This window comes from Barbus barbus (genome assembly GCF_936440315.1).
Source record: "Barbus barbus genome assembly, chromosome: 47".
Lineage (NCBI taxonomy): Eukaryota > Metazoa > Chordata > Actinopteri > Cypriniformes > Cyprinidae > Barbus > Barbus barbus.
The window spans coordinates 16,166,341-16,188,404 of record NC_136725.1 but is presented as its reverse complement, the minus strand read 5'-3'; the positions used below and the strand labels follow the sequence as shown (position 1 = coordinate 16,188,404).

At 37.6% G+C, this 22,064-nt stretch overlaps 3 protein-coding genes across 4 annotated transcripts in view; 2 read left to right on the top strand and 1 right to left on the bottom strand.

Moving 5' to 3' along the window:
• Nucleotides 1–2,940, top strand: part of LOC306866037 (uncharacterized protein) — an 11,421-nt gene extending 8,481 nt beyond the window's left edge. Inside the window, exon 13 of the mRNA XM_079410995.1 lies at nucleotides 619–2,940. Within this exon, the coding sequence (XP_079267121.1) occupies nucleotides 619–713 (95 nt within the window). The 3' untranslated portion in view covers nucleotides 714–2,940. The remainder of the gene's footprint in view (nucleotides 1–618) is intronic.
• LOC306866039 (28S rRNA (cytosine-C(5))-methyltransferase-like) lies at nucleotides 2,438–7,998 on the bottom strand. Its single transcript, XM_079410998.1, has 10 exons — nucleotides 7,769–7,998; nucleotides 6,877–6,996; nucleotides 6,613–6,784; nucleotides 5,414–5,522; nucleotides 5,107–5,245; nucleotides 4,895–5,010; nucleotides 4,515–4,693; nucleotides 4,232–4,433; nucleotides 3,998–4,153; nucleotides 2,438–3,246 (listed from the first exon to the last, which is right to left on the bottom strand). The coding sequence occupies exons 1-10, from the start codon at nucleotides 7,859–7,861 to the stop codon at nucleotides 3,090–3,092; spliced, it is 1,443 nt and encodes a 480-aa protein (XP_079267124.1). The 5' UTR covers nucleotides 7,862–7,998; the 3' UTR covers nucleotides 2,438–3,089.
• Nucleotides 7,507–22,064, top strand: LOC306866038 (receptor-interacting serine/threonine-protein kinase 4-like). 2 transcript variants are annotated; one of them, XM_079410996.1, is made up of 10 exons: nucleotides 7,507–7,618; nucleotides 8,283–8,393; nucleotides 9,657–10,029; nucleotides 15,025–15,316; nucleotides 16,574–16,722; nucleotides 16,825–16,874; nucleotides 18,095–18,253; nucleotides 18,535–18,647; nucleotides 19,158–19,401; nucleotides 19,808–22,064. In XM_079410996.1, exons 3-10 carry the CDS (start codon nucleotides 9,848–9,850, stop codon nucleotides 21,088–21,090), a joined length of 2,472 nt encoding a protein of 823 aa, XP_079267122.1. In that variant the 5' UTR covers nucleotides 7,507–7,618; nucleotides 8,283–8,393; nucleotides 9,657–9,847; the 3' UTR covers nucleotides 21,091–22,064. The 2 variants fall into 2 exon arrangements, with proteins under 2 accessions (XP_079267122.1, XP_079267123.1); XM_079410997.1 differs by lacking the exon at nucleotides 7,507–7,618 and having other exon boundaries at nucleotides 8,119–8,393.

The window sequence follows — 22,064 nt, the reverse complement described above, 5'->3', positions numbered from 1 at the left end:
AGGCTGTGAGTCAGAAGCACCAGACTGTCCTTGCGATGATGGAATTGCCCCCACTTTATAGTGTTCACAGCCGTTCATATTGCAGGCTACTCTCTACCAGGATCAGGAAACAGTCCTCTGTAAAATGCGCTGCACACACTCGAATATTTGTGTTGTACTGTTCTGGAACAGTGTTATAAATATAACTTAACCACTGATTTCTAGTTGTGTAATGATTTGGAAGGCCAAACACAGTACTTTCGCTTTCACAACAAAACGCACATCGTCTCTATGACATGGCGGCGGCAACAACAATACTACAGCTAGTATAAAAGTTATGCCCCATTTCATTGCGTATACATTTGGGCGGGGTTATGCAAATCTTCCCACACTGTGACATAGACGTGGGGGCATGTTTGAATGAGCCGTTTTTAGGAAGGTGTGGCAGAGTTAACTTTTATAAAAGAATGTCTCTTGAGTTTGAGACTTTAGTCTTTGCAACTTTAGGGGTCTTATTTATGCACAAACAGCTTGTAACACTTCAAAGACAAAGGAAAACAAGAAATCGCATCATATGATTCCTTTAATTAAAATTGCATAATAGTTCCCTCCATCTTATAAATGTTTTAATCCTTTTAGGTGCTTCACCAGCCGCCTTCTCTATCGGAACAGGCTCAAAGACCTCTGGGGCTCGGCGATTACAAGCACGCAGACAGCACCCAAGGAAGAAGTAATGTGGCTGATGTGAGTCCTGTCCCTTTCATTATTGTCGTCTGGACTCTGCAACTACTCCTCCGGCTGTCCCACCTGCCCCAGACACTGCTGCTACTGCTGCTGGTCCAAACACAACAAGGCTGTCAGTCAGACCTCATCTCTACAACCCTCCAGACTGCCAGGGTTGGTCAGGCGTGTAGAATCAAGGCTCATGGGGTGTAGAGTACCGGGCGGCCCGTCTCTGCTGTTGGTTGCGCCCACCGAGACTCATCACGACCCCGCTAATGGAGTCTGTAAGTGTCTGATGAGGAGGTCTGATATTGGGGAAGGATGGCGAACAGGAGCGAATTATACTTGAAAGAAAAAGAGACTTTTGAATCTGGACTCACACATCAATTCAGTCCAGGCCTGTTGAAAGGTCTTATTTTTGACTCTTTTGTTTTAGTCAAATGCTCTTTATTTTAGATCCAGTGAATACACCTTTTTGTTTTAGTTTTTTGCGATTTAGTGTAGATTTGTCATGCTTTTTCATCATGCTTAGCAGAATCTTTTTTGTTAAGCCCTCAAAACGTGAATATTTTTTCCCGTTTCACTTAGAATTTTTTTTTTTTTTTTTTGCATGAGTGAGCTGCATAATAAACAATCGAATTATACGTCGCTTTTTCTGCACGTTCCTGTAAGAGAAGCATCTGTTTCACACATTGGACGTCTGACAAAAACCAAAGCTGATGTTTTTAGTGTGACACCATGCCCTGTTTTACTACCTCTCCATTTTAAATGTGCACCTATATGTCCCAGCTGAGCTCATTCGATCTACTGTTAGTTATACTCTTGAGTAATTAAAATCAGAACTTAACACAAACATGTAGGCAAAACCACAATTCTATAGCTGTTGCATCTGCCATCAGTGTGTCTTTGACTGTCAGGCACTGGATGTAGCTTTTTTTTTCTTTTACACCCATTCATTGCTCTGTGTGCCTTAGTGTGTTTTGCTTCTGGTTACACATTATGGATGATGTCAGATTTGTACTCTGAGAAATGGATGTTTTCTTTCATAATAATGCGTTTCAAAAGAATATGATCTCGGCTTCAATTATTTTTGATTACTGACTAAAGAGTCCAATTTCAAACTCGGTAGAAGTGCATACTTGCATTTGAATATTCTTTGGAAACATTTGACAGTGATCAAATGAAGTAAGTGCAAAAAATAACTCTAAAGTGCCCCCAAAATGTGTGCATTTCAGGAGCATAGAGAACGCGGCATTTGCATTGCTGAATGTTGGTTTAAAATCATTTTGCTCATTTAGACTTGATTTAAAGTAGAGGCTTAAATGCTATTTATTTTTTAAAGTTTTCCTTTTTGTTCTTTCTTTTTTTTTAAATGTGCATGAAAACCATTACTGAATTTTTGTATGAACCATTCCTGGCTTTGTATGAAATCTATGGTTTGTGCATGCTTGTGATGTGTTTTAAAATACCAAGATATAGTAAATACTCAACCTGCGTTTGAAACGGCATGTCTTTAGAAGGTTCCTGAATCCGCATCTGTTGGGAAATGCAGTCAAGACATTGTAGACTGCCGATACCTGAAGATTTTAAGTCTTAACATGTTCTCAGGTCTGTTAAGTGAAAGAGCTGTGTAGTATAATTTGCTTTAGTCAGAATACAATGTTGTATATCCACAAAACACTGGATTTAATTAGTACTTCAATGCACAAATATGGAAGCACAAAAACACAATTTTAGAGGTTTATTGTATTTTTATTTGGTTTACCTGAAAAATCCAGTGAATTGGGGACAGCAGTTTTTACAACAATGTAACCATCTCAGTCCCCCCCCCTTTGCATGGCTTTTCTCTTAACAACGAAATTTGTAACTAATCACATTTTTAAAGTATTCCTCATGTCCAGACTGATGCAAAGAGGCATGAGCCCAGGCTTTCTGTTTATTAGAAAGCCGTACCAAATATAAGCGAGCAAGTTGAGAAAATGAGATGTGTGTTGAGACGAGAGCTGGATTTCTCAAGCTGTGAATGTTTGAGAGCAGTTGTACCTAGTTGTATGTTTTTCAGACGTTGCTATTAGTGAATGCTCAGTTTGTGTGTAAATGACCATTCCCATTGACCCTCAAAGCGTGAATGGAGTTCTGAATGAAGCGGCACACGGATTGTGTTGTGTCTGCATAAATGCTCTGATAATGACATGCTGGTTTCCAATAAAAATGTAAAGTTGACTTGACTGTGGACCTTAATTATGCTCATCAGTGGTGTTCAATGCATAATAAATCTGAGGGTCTGACTTGAAACTATACCATTCATCACGTTTCAATAAAAGCAGGAGTCAGTTTTTCAGTGGTAATATAGCTGAGAAGAGATTATTTTAAAGTCCTCTATAACTTCAGGATTCTTGCTTTTTGGGCTTCTTTCTGTTTCTCCTCCTTTTCTTCTTTGAGACTGGATTTGTCGTTTGCTCGTCTGCCATCTCTGTGTTCTCTTGTTCCTCATCAGATGGATGTGTGTCCTGCTTTTCCTTACCACCAGACGGCAATGTTGTGCTGTGACAATAACATAACCAGAATAAGAACATTTCACCTATAGTCTAAAAATAAAATTCAAACAAAAAAAACACTGGTATTAAAATAATATAATTCTTATGTAATGTGAAAAAAATGTTATTTAAATAGTAACATATAAGGGTCAGTAAGAATTTAAGCTTTTTCAACACTGATAATCAGAAATGTTTCTTCAGCAGCATATTAGAATGATTTCTGGAGGATCATGTGACACTGAAGACTGGAGTAATGATGCTAAAAATTCAGCTTTGCATCACAGAAATAAATTTAATTTTATAATATTCACATAGAAAAGAGCTATTATATATATATATTTCACAATACTGCTGCTTTTAATGTATTTTTGAACAATAGTGTACTAATTCATTCATGTCATGATAGTACTGCTTTTAATTTATGCTGATATAATTAAAAAAGTTTGCATCTGAACGGCAGGATTCTCATATCCCTGTATTATAGTAATGGGTAATCAATTAGAGTCACAATTGATGAGATTTTCAAACTCAAAATTTCTAAATGCTCCACAAAAATGTATTTTTCTTAATGCAAAGTGTTATTTTGTTTCTTTTTATTATTGGGTGAAATATGAGCTACACGTTTCGGATGCTCATAAAGGCAAATGCATTTCTGTTTTTCAAACTTTAGTAGCATATGACAGATTTAAAACAAACAAACAAGATAAACAAGATATATAACTAGCTGCTTCAGACATAGTAGCAGTCATCAGACTTACATGATTGGGAGGTTTTCTTCATGTGTCTGCGGGGGTCGTCTCTCCAGCACGGCCACAAAGAAGCCATGAGTGCGTGTTTTTGCTGTGCTGGCACGAAGGCACTGGGTGAAAGGCTCATGACCCCTCTCAGGCCAGTTTGGAAGAAGATGGACTAGTCTACAAGCAAAGACAGACCAAAAAAAAATTGTAATAATGTCCTCATACTGTGAAACAAATCTGAAACCAGTTTCTGACCTGAATCCAGGGTTCTGCTGTAAGCAGGGCGACACAACCTCCTCGTTCTCCTGTGAGTGAATGGAGCAGGTGGAATAGACGACGCGCTGTACCTGAGGGAACTGCAGCGCGTGGTTGAGACAGCGCAGCTGAAATGTAGCCAGCGCCTGCAGACGGCCCTCATCCTGTGGCTCTGAGACCTCATCCCGCAAACAAACCATCCCTGAGACAGACAAGCACACGTCTAAATGGCCATATCTAAAAGGATTGCTGATGCAAAGATTCCTTTATACGCAATAATTACCTGATCCACTGCAGGAGGGGTCCAGAAGGATGGACTCGACTTCCTTGTATTCTGAGCTCTGTGGATCTACTTTCAGGAAATCCTGATTGGCCAGCTGATGACATGTGACCCCGGCACGAAGGAGAAGAGTGCTCATGGTGGACAGACGTTTTGCATCAAGATCAAACGCAAACAACTTCCTGTTGTGCATTTAATAAAAATAATCAATTAAAATATAAAATATATGATATAATTAAAATATAAATAAATGTATTATAAGTATGTATATATTAGTGTGTGTATATTATATATATATAGTACATATATATACATACACACACATACTTTTAATAATTACGTCCAGACCCTTATTCTTCAGTATTAAATATGATGTCAAATACCCTTTATTTTTCATTAAGGCGGCTAGATGGCTGGTTTTGTTCCCTGGAGCTGCACAAGCATCGATGACGTGGCTGCCAGCTCGGGGGTTTAGGAGGAAAGCAGGAAGACAGCTGGCCTACAGAAACATTTCAACATGAACAGAGAGCGAAATAACATGAGATATTAATTTCATATTTTGCAAACTGTAGGTAGGTGTGGTATAACATTCTACCTTGTCCTGCAGTATAATGTGTCCTGCTTTATAAAGGAAGTGATCATGAAAGTCAGTTTTTGCACTGAAAACCAAAAGATCTTGGAGATGAAGATCACACAGAAATGTCTTCCCAGACAGACGATCGAGATCCTCAACCCTGGGTCGATGAAACGGGAAATAATGGTTAAAAAAAAAAATCTATCTTTGGAAATGCGCTGTTAAAGAACTAGTTCAGGCAACATTCAGTCATCATTTACTTTCCTTCATGTCATTCTAAAGCTCGACGCTGGAGAACTTATGAAATGACGTGCAGAGGATAACTTACCGACTTAATGTTCCTTGATATGAAAATCCCTCTCTTTTTAAGTAGTCAATGACATCATGAAGAGTGGTTTTCAGAGTGTTCACTCGCACATAGCGTGGAATCACAACATCTGAAGAGACACAACATAAAAATAAACTTTTCCAAAATCTACAAATAGCAGACTATGCAGTGGTCTTGATATCTATTTATCAATCCATCTATATAAATTTGATATCTTATAATATGTAGCATTACCACAGAAAAAATGCCAAGTTCTGTCATGAAATTCTAGATGGCGCAGGCTGATAGGTCCTTAACACAAACTGACGATATTCACATCGTTAAACTACAAGCCGATTGGTTCATGTTGCATACTCAGCCAATAAGCTTGCTGCTTTACACTTAAATGGCTGGTTAGCATTCACTACAGCAGTTTGCAGCGTGCTTTCAGAGTTCCTCTGAAACCCTTCACCTTCCCCAGCTCCACCTGTATAGATCTGCTACGGGTTATTTTATATGCTATTTGTGACCCTGGACCACAAAACCAGTCTTAAGTCGCTGGGGTATATTTGTAGCAATAGCCAAAAATACATTGTACGAGTCAAAATTGTCGAATTTTCTTTTATGCCAAAAATCATTAGGATATTAAGTAAAGATCATGTTCAATGAAGATATTTTGTAAATTTCCTACTGTATATATATCAAAACTTAATTTTTGATTAGTAATATGCATTGCTAAGAACTTAATTTGGACAACTTTAAAAGTGATTTTCTCAATATTTAGATTTTCTCAATATTCAGATTCCAGATTTTCAAATAGTTGTATCTCGGCCAAATATTGTCCGATCCTAACAAACCATACATCAATGGAAACTTATTTATTCAGTTTTCAGATGATAAATAAATCTCAATTTAAAAAAACATGACCCTTATGACTGGTTTTGTGGATCAGGGTCACATTTGTGCATCAGCAGTACGTCTTAAATACTCCCATATCACCGTATGCATTAGCAATAGCAAGTTCCTGCAATAATCTCGAGCAACAGCAATAACCAAGAGCAGCAGCAGCAACGTAGCAGATCTATTCTGCAAAGACCAAATTAATAAGCATTGACATATCATGCTAAAATCCTCTGAGTTGTCATGATAGAATTGATATTAAGACCACTACATTATAATATGTAAGTTAACATACAAATAATTGATGATGTCTACATTACCCTGAGTCTGCTGGAAACTGGAGGGCAGCAGGTCTTGATTTCGACTGACTTTTCTCTTGACTTTGATTCTTGCCAGGGCAGCTTGTAGTCTGGAGCGATGCTTCAACATCATCGTCTTCCAGGCGCCTCCACATTTCACCCCGCGACCAATGAGCAGGTCATACACCAGCACCTGTTTTACACACACGACACCTCCATGATGCACCGCAGACACAGACATGGGGTTTTATAGGTGAGGATTACAGTCGACTTTAAGCAGTCTACCTTAGCTAAATGGATCCTCAGTTTTGTTTCTTTCAGAAGATTGGTGCTGTTGATGACCTCCTGCAGAACTGAAGAGTATTTCTGTGTCTCACACACAAGGGCAAAGAGCTGCTTGATATTCTGATGAATAGACAAAAACAATGTCTTCTTAAAGGGATAGTTCACACAAAAATGAAAATTGTCATCATTTACTCACCCTCAAGTAGTACTAAAACTGTATGAATTTATTTGTTCTGCCGAACACAAGGGAAGATATTTTGAAGAAAGTCTGTAACCAGGCTGTTTTGGGGCACCATAGACTTCCATAGTAGGAAAAAATATATATACTATGGAAGTCAATGGTGCCCCAGAACTGCTCTGTTTCCCACATTCTTCAGAATATCTTCCTTTGTGTTCAGAAAGACATTCATACAGGTTTGGAACTACTCGAGGGTGAGTGAATGATGACAGAATTTTCATTTTTGGGTGAACTATCCCTTTAAGAATGAAATGAGCGAGAAGTCAATCATAGACATGACAGTCTACAGAGAGAGTGAAACCATCAAAAACATCTACAATTTATTGTATTATTTTTTTTTACAAAAATTACGACTGCCCATCAGTCGTGACGTCATTTCCGCTCGACCTACTATCTCTCCCAACAGTTTTATCAAACGTAAGTGTACTTGCTTACCAAGAATACAACAGTTTCAGTAAAATGCTCGCTTGAGGTGCAATATGAGACACGTGTGAAGAAAAACAGGTAACGTTACATATCATTTGTAAAACAGAGTATTTTAATGTAACTTACGCCACTTAACCTGGAATTTTGTTCAATTAAGCCACATTTGTTATGTAAACACTTCTATTATGTAATTATAGAAGCCTGAGGTACACATATATCAGCACTTACTTGAAATTTACTGTCGTAAACGAGAGTTTTCACTGCACCCTTTTTCTGCTCCACTTTCTCAAGAATCTCTGCCGCTTTCATGTAAAGTGCCATGATTAAAATAACACTGGCGCTTTATACAGTACACACTTAACTTTAAACACGTGCATAGAACTAAATCTAGTAGCGATAACAAGTTAATTTCTCTTACTATTATGGAGCAGATACACTACCCACGTTTTCTTATTTGCCTGGTTAGTTTTCGCAACGTTTTTCGACAGTACGAAACGTCTTACGATAACTGTAGTGCTAATGAATGTCCACTAGGGCGAGGCAAAGACATTTAACAACTAATCTGATGATTCATCAAAGTGCTTGCTAACATATAAAGGTTAAGGTATTCTAAAAAATTGTCTCCATTATGAACCATGCAGACTTTCCTTTTTATTTTATTTAGATTTGAACCCCACCCAAGTGTTCTCTTTCACAAATACGAATTGCTAATTACTAAACTGAGACTCTTTAATGCATCCAGGACAATGAAACCCATCGAGCATCCTGTGAACTATTGTCCTCAGTCACGTGTGAATGATCCTGCCTTTGCAGCCACTTTAATTCCTTTTGAAGACAGCCATTGACATCTCTAGTGAGTTTCACTTTAAACTTACCATATGAAATAACAGTCAGAAAAAAATAATGCATTTCAAGTTTGCGTATGTGTTTTGTATCATATTTAATACATCAGGTTTTTACGGCTCACATATTATGATACAGTGAGATATGGAGCTCATATAGGCTACCTCAGTTTTAGTCAGAGGCCCAAAAATATGCTATTTGATGCAGAAATGCCAAAAAGTAAAATGGAAATTCCCAAAAATCAAAGCGATTTACTATATACTACTTATATAACATTCATATAAATATCAACAGTTGTCACTCTCAATAATAAGATAGTAAGTTTTATGATCGAGGCTCTGTTAAAATGCAATACCATGATGATTGAGATTGATAGATGTATGAAAATCATTTAATAGAAAAAAGAATGAGGATATGTGTAGAATTATACTAAAAGGCATTTTTCTTACTAAAAAGTAGGCTATGGACTATCAATCAGATGACAGAAGGCATGTAGTAGATTTTGCCTTTTACAAATTCATGTATCAAATATGATACAATAGGCAAATAATAAGGCAAACATTCCCACGGGTTAAAAATGGCAGAAATACCACCTACATGGCTTTTTAAAAACCTGAAGGGAAAGATTTACCATTTATTTAAGATTAATTACCTTACTTATAAATAATCCATTGAGTTATAATGAATCAAAAAAGTATGCAGTGACTCACTTTTTTTGTGAGCCCTGCATGAGAAAATTGCTTTGCACGGTGATTTTTGAAGGTCTGGTGGATGTAAATTCAATCAGGTCAGTGTAAAACGAGTTAATGTTACCTTGAAGCTATTATGTGTAGATTAACGTAAATTGAGTTCACGCATGCTTGAACCTCTGGCTAATATAAACTCATCTATGAATAGGTTCAATGATTTTTTACATTCCACACGACTCATTTTAGCTGTATCACATAACCAGGACATTGTTGAGTAATCCTAGTGAACTTGTATATTTCTCCAGGGGGTTAAGAGACGATTTTAACATTCTTGTGATCTCAGGTTATAAAGGTGTTGGGTGATAACCAGCATTCCTTAAGCTTGGATAACCATGTCAAATACAGTTCCCAGGCTTCATGAGCAGAAAGTTGAGAAGTTTGTAACTTCTAGCACTATATTAGATGCAGTGAAGTTGAAACAGTGCTTTACGGGTGTTACCAATGCCCTTTAGCTTATAAACAGGTATATATGTGTCATAGGACTAGATTGGCCAATTGATTCTTTGCCACTCTGTGTGTTCCAGGCTCAGGAAATGATGTCATTAGGCTCCTCCCACCCCTCACCTGAACAGAGGGGTAGGGACAGACTGAAGCCGTCTGTACAGACAGAAAAAAAAAACAAGGAACCATTCACAACCTGCTTGTCTGACGGAAAACCTTTTTATGTGAAAAAGACAATCCAGATTGCACCGGATCGTATCAAACAGCTTGAAAAATGGACGTCCCAGAAAATTCCCCAGGGATTATGGGACTTCTGAAAACTTTTGACTCTTCAGAGTTTGGGAGTTGGGAAAAGATTGGCTCCGGCGGCTTCGGACAGGTGTACAAAGTACGACATATGCAATGGAAAACATGGTTGGCGATCAAGTGCCCTCCTAGCCTTCATTCAGATGAAAAGTAAGTTCATTTTTTGAGTGTTTTACGATTTTAGACTTCTTGGAAGCGTGTTTAAAGTAGGTGTGTGTGAATGAGTTAACCACAATCATCTGAAGGGCAAGTGAAGTGTGTTTTTGTGATATGAAATCCGTAGTTTAATTATATCGAACTGGAGATATGCTTTAACATCAGTTTATTTTGATATGAATTGATATCCTTTGGTTTGTTTATTTATATTATATAAATCAATAATTATATACAGTATTCCTAAAACCATTTTTGTCCATGTGCATGTATTTTAGGCAGTGTGAATGTTCATGCCATTAAGTGTTTATTCTGTTCACATTAACATTTGTTATGCTGGCATGCAAAAAGACGCTGCCCCTCAACGTGTTGTGTCAGGAAACTGCAATAATATACTGCCTCGAGCTATGATTATGACCCCCGCCTCACCAAATATACATACAAACACATTAAGACACCATGAATATGGCTCAACATCTGTCTAAAGACTTTAATTTACACTACATACATTTTCCACTTTAACTGTCTTGACATGATAAGGAGTGGCTGTATGTGAGCTTTGTTTCCCAGTAACCTTCCATACATAAGAATTACCCAGAGCTTTGGTATGCACACAGATGTTGCAGTCACACGCATAACATTTTACGTCTGGTTATATTTATATAGGATAAAATACATATACAGTATTCATATTTTATTATTATTATTAGAATTTATACATTTATTTATTTACAGTGAATTTTGGTAAATGGGGCCGCTTATTTATACTGTGATTTAAAAATTGAACACTCAATCATGTGTATATTTATAAAAGTGTTTAAATGTTTTTGGCTGCATTTATTGAATGAAAATGCAGTAAAATCAGTTATTTTTAAATACTACAATTAAAAAAAAGAGCTTTTTTCCATTTGAATCTATTCTAAAATGTAATTTATTCCTGGGATGGCAAAGCTGAATTTTCTGCAGCCATTACTCTTCAGTGTCACATGAACGTTCGGAAATCATTCTGATATGCTGATTTGTTGCTCAAGAAATATTTCTTATTATAAACATTGTTGAAAACACTTGTGCAGCGTAATATTTATGTGTAAACCATCTCAGGATTCTCTGATGAATAGAAAGAACAGCATTTATTGGAAACAGTTTTTTTGTAAAAATATTCAAGTCTTCCCTGTCAGTTTTTAAATCATTTAATATATCAATGTATTAATTTCTTTGAAAAAGAAATAAAAAATCTAACTGACCACACACTTTTGAATGCCAGAGTGTGTATGTATATGCAGATACATGCATTCCCCTAATATTTTAATTATGAACAACTACATTAATGTATATTACATTTTCCATTTGTCCTAATTGCACTTCATATCAAGTCTTTTAAATTTATTTTAAATGACTTATTATGTTCCAGAGTTGCGTAAGTCTGCTGTGGATGACGCTGGGGTCTTGAGTCACTGTTGATGTAGCACTTTGATATGTTATATGAGAATTATTTTGAGATGCATCAACAGGTTGTTAATGCTGGAAGATTTGATCAGGCATGGTTATCAAGGTGGCATCAGCTGTAATCTAGCATGTCTTCCTGCAAAACCTGCTTTTGAAATCTTCATGCGGATGTCACTTTGCGTCACTAAGCTCGGGGAGGAAAAAAAACAAAAGAATCTGATAGATGTTCCATGTGACCCTCACCACCACAACAGGTTATCAGCACCTGAGATCTGAGGGTACAAGAATTCTAATTTGCCTCCCCCATCTAAACAGGGCACAGACTTAAAAGCAGGCTTTGTCCTCCTGTGCTCCATCAGGCCTCCGCTTTAGCAGAGTTGCCGAACCGGTCGAACTGGATCAGTTCTTTTTTTATTTTTTAAGAAAAGAACGGCTTTTGTTGAGCTTAAAAGGGTGGCAGAACAGAACAGTGTAAGGCAGTAGAGTGGATCGTTTTAAACGTTTACCTCCGCACTTCCTATTAATCTTCTCACTCCTTACCTCCCACAAGTTGTGGCCTAATGGTTAGAGAGTCGGACTCGTAATCCAAAGGTTGCGGGTTCGAGTCTCGGGCTGGCAGGAATTGTAGGTGGGGGGCGCTCTCAAATGTCCAGCGCTCTCTCCACCCTCAATACCACGACTGAGGTGCCCTTGAGCAAGGCACCGAACCCCCAACTGCTCCCCGGGCGCCGCAGCATAAATGGCTGCCCACTGCTCCGGGTGTGTGTTCACGGTGTGTGTGTGTTCACTGCTGTGTGTGTGCACGTTGGATGGGTTAAATGCAGAGCACGAATTCCGAGTATGGGTCACCATACTTGGCAGTATGTCACTACTACTTATCCATCCTTGTTAGAACTGCACAACTGTTTCCTACCACACTTTATTAGGAATTATGTTTTCCTAGCTTAAAGCCAATTTATATCAACACTATGTGCATTAAAATGACATTATTCACTACTTTTTTAATATATTTATTTGTTTTGTTTTAGTCATGCTTTCCCTCAGCCATTTTAAAGCAAATGCTTTTTTAGTTTCTAAGTGTATTTCTAAATGGATTTTCTGTGTGAACATTAGGTATATTAATATGAAATCATTTTCCAATTGATTGTTTATTTTATTTATTTTTTAAAAGGTATGCTTTCCCTCAATTTTCCTTTAACTATTTGAACTAGAAAATGTCAGCATTATGAAAAGGAAATTAATTGTTAATTTATTGTTTGTTTTTAAATACATTTGAGAGTATTTTTAATTTATTAAGAGTTTTGCTGTCCCTGTGTATTAAAAAAAAAAAAATTGTGAACAAAGTATAAGAAAATGTATATGCATATATATGAAATGTATTCATATAAAAATAAATACAAAAATACGCATGAAAAGCAAAACTCTTAATACATTTAAAAATACCCTTAAATGTGTTTAAAAATAATTATTTTTATATATATTTTAATATATTTTATTTAAAGCTGCAGTCCGTAAGTTTTGCCTCTTTGTCGCCATCTCTGTTTGAAAACCTGGAATTGCAGTTTCTTGCGGAATTATCTTCATTGTGTGGGGTTGTACTCAGGCACGGCTCCAGCGCGAATGACTCTAATGTTTTGAGGAGTATGTGTAGCTGTCAGTCACCACACCGGTGTGAATCCTGTACCTAGTAATCACAGATTCTAGCCTATGTCTTGGAATATATGACCCAAATAAGAATTTTCACGTATATTGTCATCTGAACAAGTAAGTAACAAGTCTGCCACATTTGTTCTGACCAACTGAGGAAAAAAGTATTACCATAAATTGCGCTACCAATGGTGATTAAATCTATAGATCGGTTAGCTCATATCACATCAAACCGTGCAAATTATTATTATTGTTATACTTTATTCTCAAATTATTAATGTTAACAACATCAGCATTGCTTGACTATGCGTATATAGTGTGTATTAACGTGTAGATTTCAACTTCTGCACAGTCTAATCTAATTGTCATACCATTCGAATTTCATGTTAAGAAATTATTTTAACCCAAAAAGCAATCTATGCTCCCTTCGAACTGGTTGTCTTTAAAAAACAAATCTTGTGTAATCCCAGGCTATCTGTAATCAGAAGCACATTTAAAACTGGAATATAATTGAATTTCATTCACATGTGTTTCATATAATCCTTTCTGGATTACAATCCGCCATCAAAATGATTTTTTGACATTTAATTATTCTAGCTGCTGTGAGAAAAGGCTATAAATGAGTCGCCACCTGCAGGATCCGCACATGCGATAGCCTACTAGCCGGGAAAACAGACATGACGTAATGACGCAGTGCCATGCTCGAATTTCCCGCGAAAACCTACCCGTACCACTCAAATTAGAAAACATTATTATAAGCTAACCGTTGTGAATCAGGCTAAAGTAAGGCGATAGTTTTGAACACTGGCTGGTTATTTACTTGCTCAAAGATTGAATTTGGATAATTTTTAACCAAAAAAACGTACGGACTGCAGCTTTAAAAATAAGGTATTTTTAATTTATTAAGAGTTTTGGTTTCCCTGTGCATTTTTTTTATTTTCTATACGAACAGTAAGTATATTAAAATTAAATTATTTACTTGTTTATTGTTTTTTTGTTTGTTTTTGAATGCATTTTATTTACATTTTATTGTAATTATGTGTGTGTGTATATATATATATATATATATATATATATATATATATATATATATATCCCTCAGCTTTATTAAAACTAGTTTTCGTTGCAAATGCTAGTATTTATTTATGTTCTTTATTACATTTTAATTAATTGATTAATTTATTTAGCACATGCTAAAATTAACGGAGATATAGCCTACATGGCCACTTTTGCATAAGCATTGATGTCATATGAGTAATAAAAGAATCACTAAACTGATTAAGTGATAAAGCAATTCACAGACTTACTGACATTGCAAGATTTTGTGTAATGTCTGTGCTTGTTTTTTTTTAGTTACATGGCTGGTGCTGTTAACTAAGCAAACAGATTGTAAACTCATGTCCTATGTAAATTCTTTTTAAAAGTATATGACCATCATGTCTGACTTCTGTCTGACTTACTAATAAAAAGAGTTGTGTAATAACAAAGTACAAAAGAGCCATTCATACAACCCCATATCTATCAGTGTTTAAGACTGATAAAATATGATGTCGGGTAAATAATATTGTGAAAAACCTATTTGTTTCAAATGCCCTGTCTATATTTCATAAAGGAAATTTAGCCCATAGCTAAAAAACATTGTGTTATTGTTCATAAAATGCCTCCAGATAATATCAATGAGTCAGCTTGTGCTCAGGTCCAACGGGTTTTAGCACCTTCCCTTGTTTGTATTAAAGTGTCTTGCTGTGATTTCTTCATGATCTTTTTAATTAATGGGGTGTGTTATCCAGCTAAAATCCAGCTGGATCCCTCCCATGTTAAGACATTCCTTACAAAATAAATGACATTTACATTCCACGACAGGTGTGACTTAGAGCTGATTTGTTTTTTGTCATTTAGGGAGCGTGCTGAACTTTTAGAGGAGGCCAAAAAGATGGAGGCGGCTAAGTTCCGCTACATCCTCCCCGTATACGGCATCTGCAGCGATCCTCAGGGACTGGTGATGGAATACATGGAGACGGGCTCTCTAGAAACTCTGCTGGTCTCGGAGCCGCTGCCCTGGGAGCTGCGTTTCCGTATCATCCACGAGACGGCGGTGGGGATGAACTTCCTGCACTGCATGAACCCTCCCCTCCTTCATCTCGACCTTAAACCTGCCAACATCCTGCTGGACGCGCACTACCACATCAAGGTGAGCTGGAGCGAGCCACGTCTGGTCATGACAAGGCCTTGACTCCTCTACTGTAAAGGTGGTGACCTTATTGCTCATGCTCATCGATCACAGTAGGCAATGAATCACACACTTTGATGCAGCGATTACAAAAAAAAAAAAAACACCTTTAAGTTTTCTTGTCTGGATTTTTACGTCTGTCAATTACATAGGATGCATAATGCAAAAGCAGACACAAATACAAACCTTTATATTTTTCCAAACCTGTATGACTTTCTCTCTTCTGTGAAACACACATAAAAAAAGAAAAACGTCTAAACACCCCAAAACAGTTCAAATTAATACAGTTAATTCATTAAATGCATCAATATTAATTTATTTATTTGGACTTTATTTATTTATTTATTTATTAAGGGTTAAGATGAACACCTTTTTACAACACATATGCATGATCACATTTCACGAATGTTGATTAATGCTCACATGCAGGTAAACAAATTAAATATTTACTCTTTTTAATGTTTTTTAAAATGTTTTATTTTAATTTTACATTTTGTTAGTAGATTTTCATCTATGAACCCCTTACATTTTTACAAACTCCAATTTGGGAAACACTGTTTTAAAAGGTTATAAATTATCTTAAAGGAAACGATTATGATGTTTGGATCAAATTTCCCTGAAAGAATAAACAGCTACATTTTCAGTTTCATTTTCATCAAAACATCCTGTCAGCATGAAGGATTTTAATCCTAATCCTGCGTTGATGACTGAACAACAGTTTTAATCTTGGTCGTGTCAGATCATCTGTGCGGGAAAATTCGTAAGGATTTCAAAAGTGACGGGGGGGAGGGCACACCTATCATTTTCTTTTCACGGTCCCCACATACCTTTCCAGAAAATTCCCTGAGGGTTGAAAAGCTTTCCCATGCTTTATCCCATTTATATCCAGCCTTCCCATAGATGAGTGAGCAGGTGTCACGAGGGATGGGTGGGAATCGTCGTGTCGGATTGAAAAGACTAGATGTAAACACGCATCCTGGACCAGTCTGAACAAGCTAAAGCTAGGCAGTGTTAATGAAGGGCTGGCACACACACGCCTACATATTCGTGCACACATTTACAGAAAAATCACGGCTTCCCCGCCTAACAGAGCACCTGTAGGCGACTTTCTGGAAAAATCACAGTAAATAACACTTACATAAAACCTAATCGGATCTAATTTGATTTAAAATGTGAAGTCTAAAGACTAAGCCGAATTCTTTGTGTTCTTCGTTTTAGATTTCTGACTTCGGCCTGGCGAGGTGGAACGGCTTTGCCAGGAACGACGATATTAGCCGTGATGGGTTTTGTGGCACCATCGCCTACCTTCCTCCAGAGAGAATCATAGAAAAAGACAGAATCTCTGACACTAAACACGACGTGTACAGGTCAGCCATTTTGGATTGCTGTCATTGTGTAAACTGTAACTGAAATACGAGCTTCTGTTTGTCTAAACCAACTATTAATGATTAAGTCAATGTTGTCAACAGTTTTTCGATTGTTATCTGGGGAATCCTCAGTCAGAAGAAGCCATATCAAGGTAAGACATAGTAAAATCAGTCTCTCAAAGGTTTTCTTGGTATTGAGAGTGTGTGGAATGCTTCCTATTGTTTATCTTTACGGCATCAGATCCCGTAAATATGGATTTTTGGCATTCATTTCAATCTGACTGGCTCTCCGTGAGGGAGTGTCTGTGTGTTTATCTGGTTGTGATTTCCAGGTAAATCTAGAAGGGAAGAGAAAATGATTTTTTTGTTTTGTTTTTGTTTGTTTATAAAGTAACCAGCAGTTAAAAGAATTCAGCGTGAAAGAATGAAACAAAAAAAGTTTTGCCAATAAAGGCAGAATTGTTGTGTTTGGTACCAGTGAATGAAATCATTTGGCTGCCAAACAACCCTTTCCAAAAGGAACATAAAAAATATCCTGATTTACAATGAAGGTTGAAATCACAGGATATGAAATTAGCGGCATCTGAGAGAAGTGTTGATTTCTTTTTACTAGTCTAATGAAAACAGTATATTCAGGATCTTGTTGATATTTTTTCCATGTCGCATAACAAACAAATTATTTAAAAATTGCTAGAGAAAATAAAGTCTATTTTTAAATTAAAAAAAACTAATTAATCCCTCACTCCAGGTTTATTAGTATGGTATATTAGTATAAAAATAACAACATATTATTTAAATGGTAGTACTTACACATCACTGTAGAATTAGTTGTATTTCTCTTAATTTATGATCGTTTTACTTACAAAAAACACATTGTGTCAAACATTACAATAATATAAAATGATAAAAGAAGTAAACATTTCAGATCTACTAAAAATGAGAATTTAAGGGAAATGTACTAGAAACACTTTAGAGTTTTATTTTTTAGTAATACAAAATCAGTTTTTCCCCCCTGTTTATTTTTGTGGTGAAGGCAAGGGAAGTTTATTTATATAGCACATTTCACACAAAATGGTAATTTAAAGTGCTCTACATAAAAATAATTATAATAATCAGAACAATAAAAGCAAAGAATTCAATTTTACATTTGAATGAATTAAAACAGTAAAGAATAAAACGGGGTGATACATAAAATACAGTGCTACCAGTTCGGATGTAACGGTGCCCATTCCGTAAATGCACAGCTAAACAGACATGTTTTGAGTGAAATATGACTTGTGTGTTTCACTCGGTTTAATTTGGAAACTCAATCTTATTTTCTGTTGTGTGGCAAATGTACTAATGTTATTTACTTGCTCTGTCTGTTTCATAGGAGAGAATAACATCCTGCACGTAATGGTGAAGGTGGTGAAGGGCGTTCGTCCAGATCTCAGCATTATTCCTCGCAGTCGTCCTCAGGCCTGCTCAGGATTCCTGTCCCTTATGCAGAAATGCTGGGCACATTCCCCTGAAGCCAGACCCAGTTTTCAAGGTGAGTGTCTCTCACTTCAATCACACCAGTAATGAACCTGCTGAGTCACAGGAACCAGAGTTGCATTGCAACAGTGATGTGACAGAATGTCCCAGGCAACCAGACCAATAAATTGCCATGACACAATGTGCCATTCCTGTTCTGCGGTACATTTTTTAAAATACTGAATAGGTTTTGTAATTTCAGGAAGTATTTCTATAAAGAGGTATACCAGACTTTCCATAAAAAAAAAAAAGTTCACTATCAATGTTCATTGAAACATTGTTTGCTTTCTCCTACAGAGATCACTTCAGAGGCTGAGGAGTTGTGCACCAAACCTCATGACGAGTCCAGAGCTTCTGTTTCTTCAGAACCAGACAGTTCCCCTTGCCCTGCCCCAGCCTCCAGTGAACAGGTAATATCGCTGTGCATAAATTTAAACAATTTTTTTCCATTGTCATGCTGTGTACTACGTAAAGCAGCTTTCCAGTAAAGTTTCCAGCAAGTTATGTTCATATGAGTCATTTAGATTGACCTCCAATAAGGTTTAGACTTCCTGTCCCTCAGTTATTAGGCAACTCTTTGGTATTTGTTAGTTTTAAGTACATAGTGTAAATGTTTTACAAAGATGACAGTCTTTCATCAGAGACAGAGAATGCCACCAAACTGCATTGCTTTAACAGAACCCCTTTGTTATTTTCTGTGTGAGCATATAAAACTGTTTATTTTAGGAAGAATATACTGTTCTTCATTTGTCAAAATGTTACATATTTGAATTAACTTTTTGCATCCACAGTCAGTGATTTATTCATGCATAATTCATGTGGCTCCCTCTATTGTTTAATATGAAAACACTGTTGCTAATCTTCATTGTTGATGAAATGTTCTTTTACAAAGAATCTGTTCTACTTTTCTTCACATACAGACTAACAACCAAAAGCCGGTTAGGCCAAAGTCAGCCATGTTACCTGAGAAAGACTACAGCCTGTCTGAGCTGCTGTGTCAGATTGACTCTGGCTTGTCTCGCAGTTTTAGCAATGTCAAAGAAGAGTCCCTTGAGAGCGAAGACAACACCAGCAAGAGACTGTCAGGCATCTCCTCCGTGGACTCGGCTTTCTCATCCCAAGGCTCAATTACATTGTCCTTTGAAAAAGAAAATGCTGTGAATGGTAAGAGAAAAGCTGTAGTAGCATCTTGCATTTTTTCGAATAATATACATAAGCGTATTTTATTTTATTTTATTTTTGTTTTGTTTTGTGTTGCTGTTTGTTTTTCTTTTTTTGTGTTTTTGTTATTTTCTTTTTCTTTTTAGATGTTTGGTTTTGTTTTATTTTGTTATTTTTGTTTTTGCTTTGCTTTGTTTTTTTTGTTTCAGTTTTGTTTGTTTTTGTTATTTGTTTTTGATTTGGTTTTGGTTTTGGTTTTCATTTTGTGATTTTGCAAACATTATTGATCGTCAGAGATATGCTGAGCAAAAACTTGATGAATCTGATAATGGTGAAAGTCTAATCAGTGTGCCATAAAATTCTTTAGACTCATTTTTATTATCCTTCATTGTGTTTACGTACTACTTAGACTCCAGTGAGATACAGAAGAAGAAGCTTTGTGAAGCCATTCGCACTGAGGACATTGCCAAGCTAATGAAGATCCTCCAACCACAAGATGTTGATTTGCTCTTGGAGGGTGGCAGCAACCTACTCCACTTCGCAGTGAGTCTGGCCAATGAAGAAGCGGTTAAGTTTCTGCTACTTAGTAACTGCAACCCTAATTTGCCCAATATTCATGGAGCCACACCCCTCCACCTGGCCGCCGAAAAGCGAATGAAGGGAGTGTCTGAGATTCTCCTGAGCCGCAAAACAACAAATGTCAACGCCAAGGACGAGGACCAGTACACACCTCTACACTTCGCAGCCCAGAACGGCGACGAGGCCCTGACCCGTTTACTCCTAGACCGCTGTGCTTCCATTAATGAAATAGATGCTCAGGGACGTACGCCAACCCATATCGCCTGCCACCATGGACAGGAGAACGTGGTGAGGGTCTTGCTAAGTCGTGGAGCTGACGTCCATGTGAAAGGTAAAGATGACTGGACGGCGCTACATCTGGCTGCCTGGAAAGGCCATTTGGGAATTGTGAAGCTCCTGGTTAAGCAGGCAGGTGCCAATGTCGATGGCCAGACATTGGATGGGCGCACTCCGCTCCATCTGGCGTCTCAAAGGGGCCAGTACCGGGTGGCACGGATCTTGGTGGAGCTCGGCGCTAACGTGCATCTCACCTCTGACGGCCTCCACACTCCGCTTCACGTGGCTGCAGAAACTGGCCACACCAGCACTTCAAGGTTGCTTGTGAAACACGGCACCGATATCCACAGCCGGACGGCCAACGGCAGCACCGCTTTGCACCTGGCTGCGCAGAAAGGCCACCTACCGACGGTAAAAATGCTTCTGGTGGAGGGTGCTGACCCTGAGATCGCCAACCACGGCCTTCGCACGGCATGTCATCTGGCTGCCGAGAGCGGCTACTACGAGGTCCTCAAAGAGCTTCTGCAGAGCTGCCCCGATGTCGCCAACACTCAAGACCGGAATGGATTCACTCCACTTCACCTGGCTGTACGCGGTGGCTACAAAGACGCCATCTGCGTCTTGCTCGAAAGCGGAGCCGATGCAGCACCGCTGTCTCCACAGCCCATCGGAGAACATTCACTAGACTACACATCGGAATCGGAGCCAGAGAGTCCGAATCCTCTCACTCCAACAACACTCCAGAGGAAAGTAGTCGTTCTGAAACTCACCACCCACAGAAACACTGATGACACACTGATCCCTGTAGACTCTCTGTGTGAATCAGCTCTTTGTTGAGGGTCCTAGTGGGGTTTGACCTCATGGACTTCAGGAACCCTTGTAAATATGCTCATAGACACCTTATCCCTCTTTTTTTCATTCAAAAACTGACAGATGCTGGACTTGTTATCCATTGGGATTTTATGTACATATTGTAAGTACTCATTTATTGGAATATTGACATACAGTATATTTCCTCCAAGGGTTGGGATCTCATTGGCTTTCCTCCTTAATAACAGAGTTATTTTGTGATTGGAAATGCATTTATGTGTATATATAGGTACTGTAGATAGAGCCTGGATATTGTACTTCACTTGTTTTTGATGTATGTCTTTGATTTCATCGTTTTCTTTTTCTTGTTATCAGAGTGCGGTGGTGATTGATGTCGTGCAAGCAACCCCATAATTGTTTAGACATTTATATTGTAGCATATTATTTTTAAAATAAGCTTACCCTGTCAGCTTAATATTGCACTTCAAAGCTATAATTTAAACAGAAATGGCAATGCTTTGAGGACAATTATATAATTAAAATGGTTCACTCAAATAGAGATGTGCATTTATAGACCCATATGGCTTGTTCCATGGGAACGTGCCCTCAGGAGGATCACAGGTGTAGGTAGATGTATGGGGGGAGGGCTATATCCCATGTACCCTCATGTTCAAGCCACTGGCTCATTCCTGAGACCACTTTATCTTTTCATCACTGTCTGGAACAGACAGCCTCTTAATCGCGATGTCTTTAAACTGCTGTTGAACTCTGGGTCTTTTGAATGTGATTCTGTATTGTTGTTGTTGTTAGCATCAATGCATCTGTATAAAAACGAAATCTTCCGTAGCAATCCAACGCCAACACCTTTTTCAGGTTTTACCTTTAATTTTGTATTAAGTTGATAAAGCTGCCTTGTCATTTCCCTTTTGTATAGTGTTTGCACAGTTTTATATTTGCACACTTTTATATTTGATGGAAAATTAAAGTGCATCACATATATG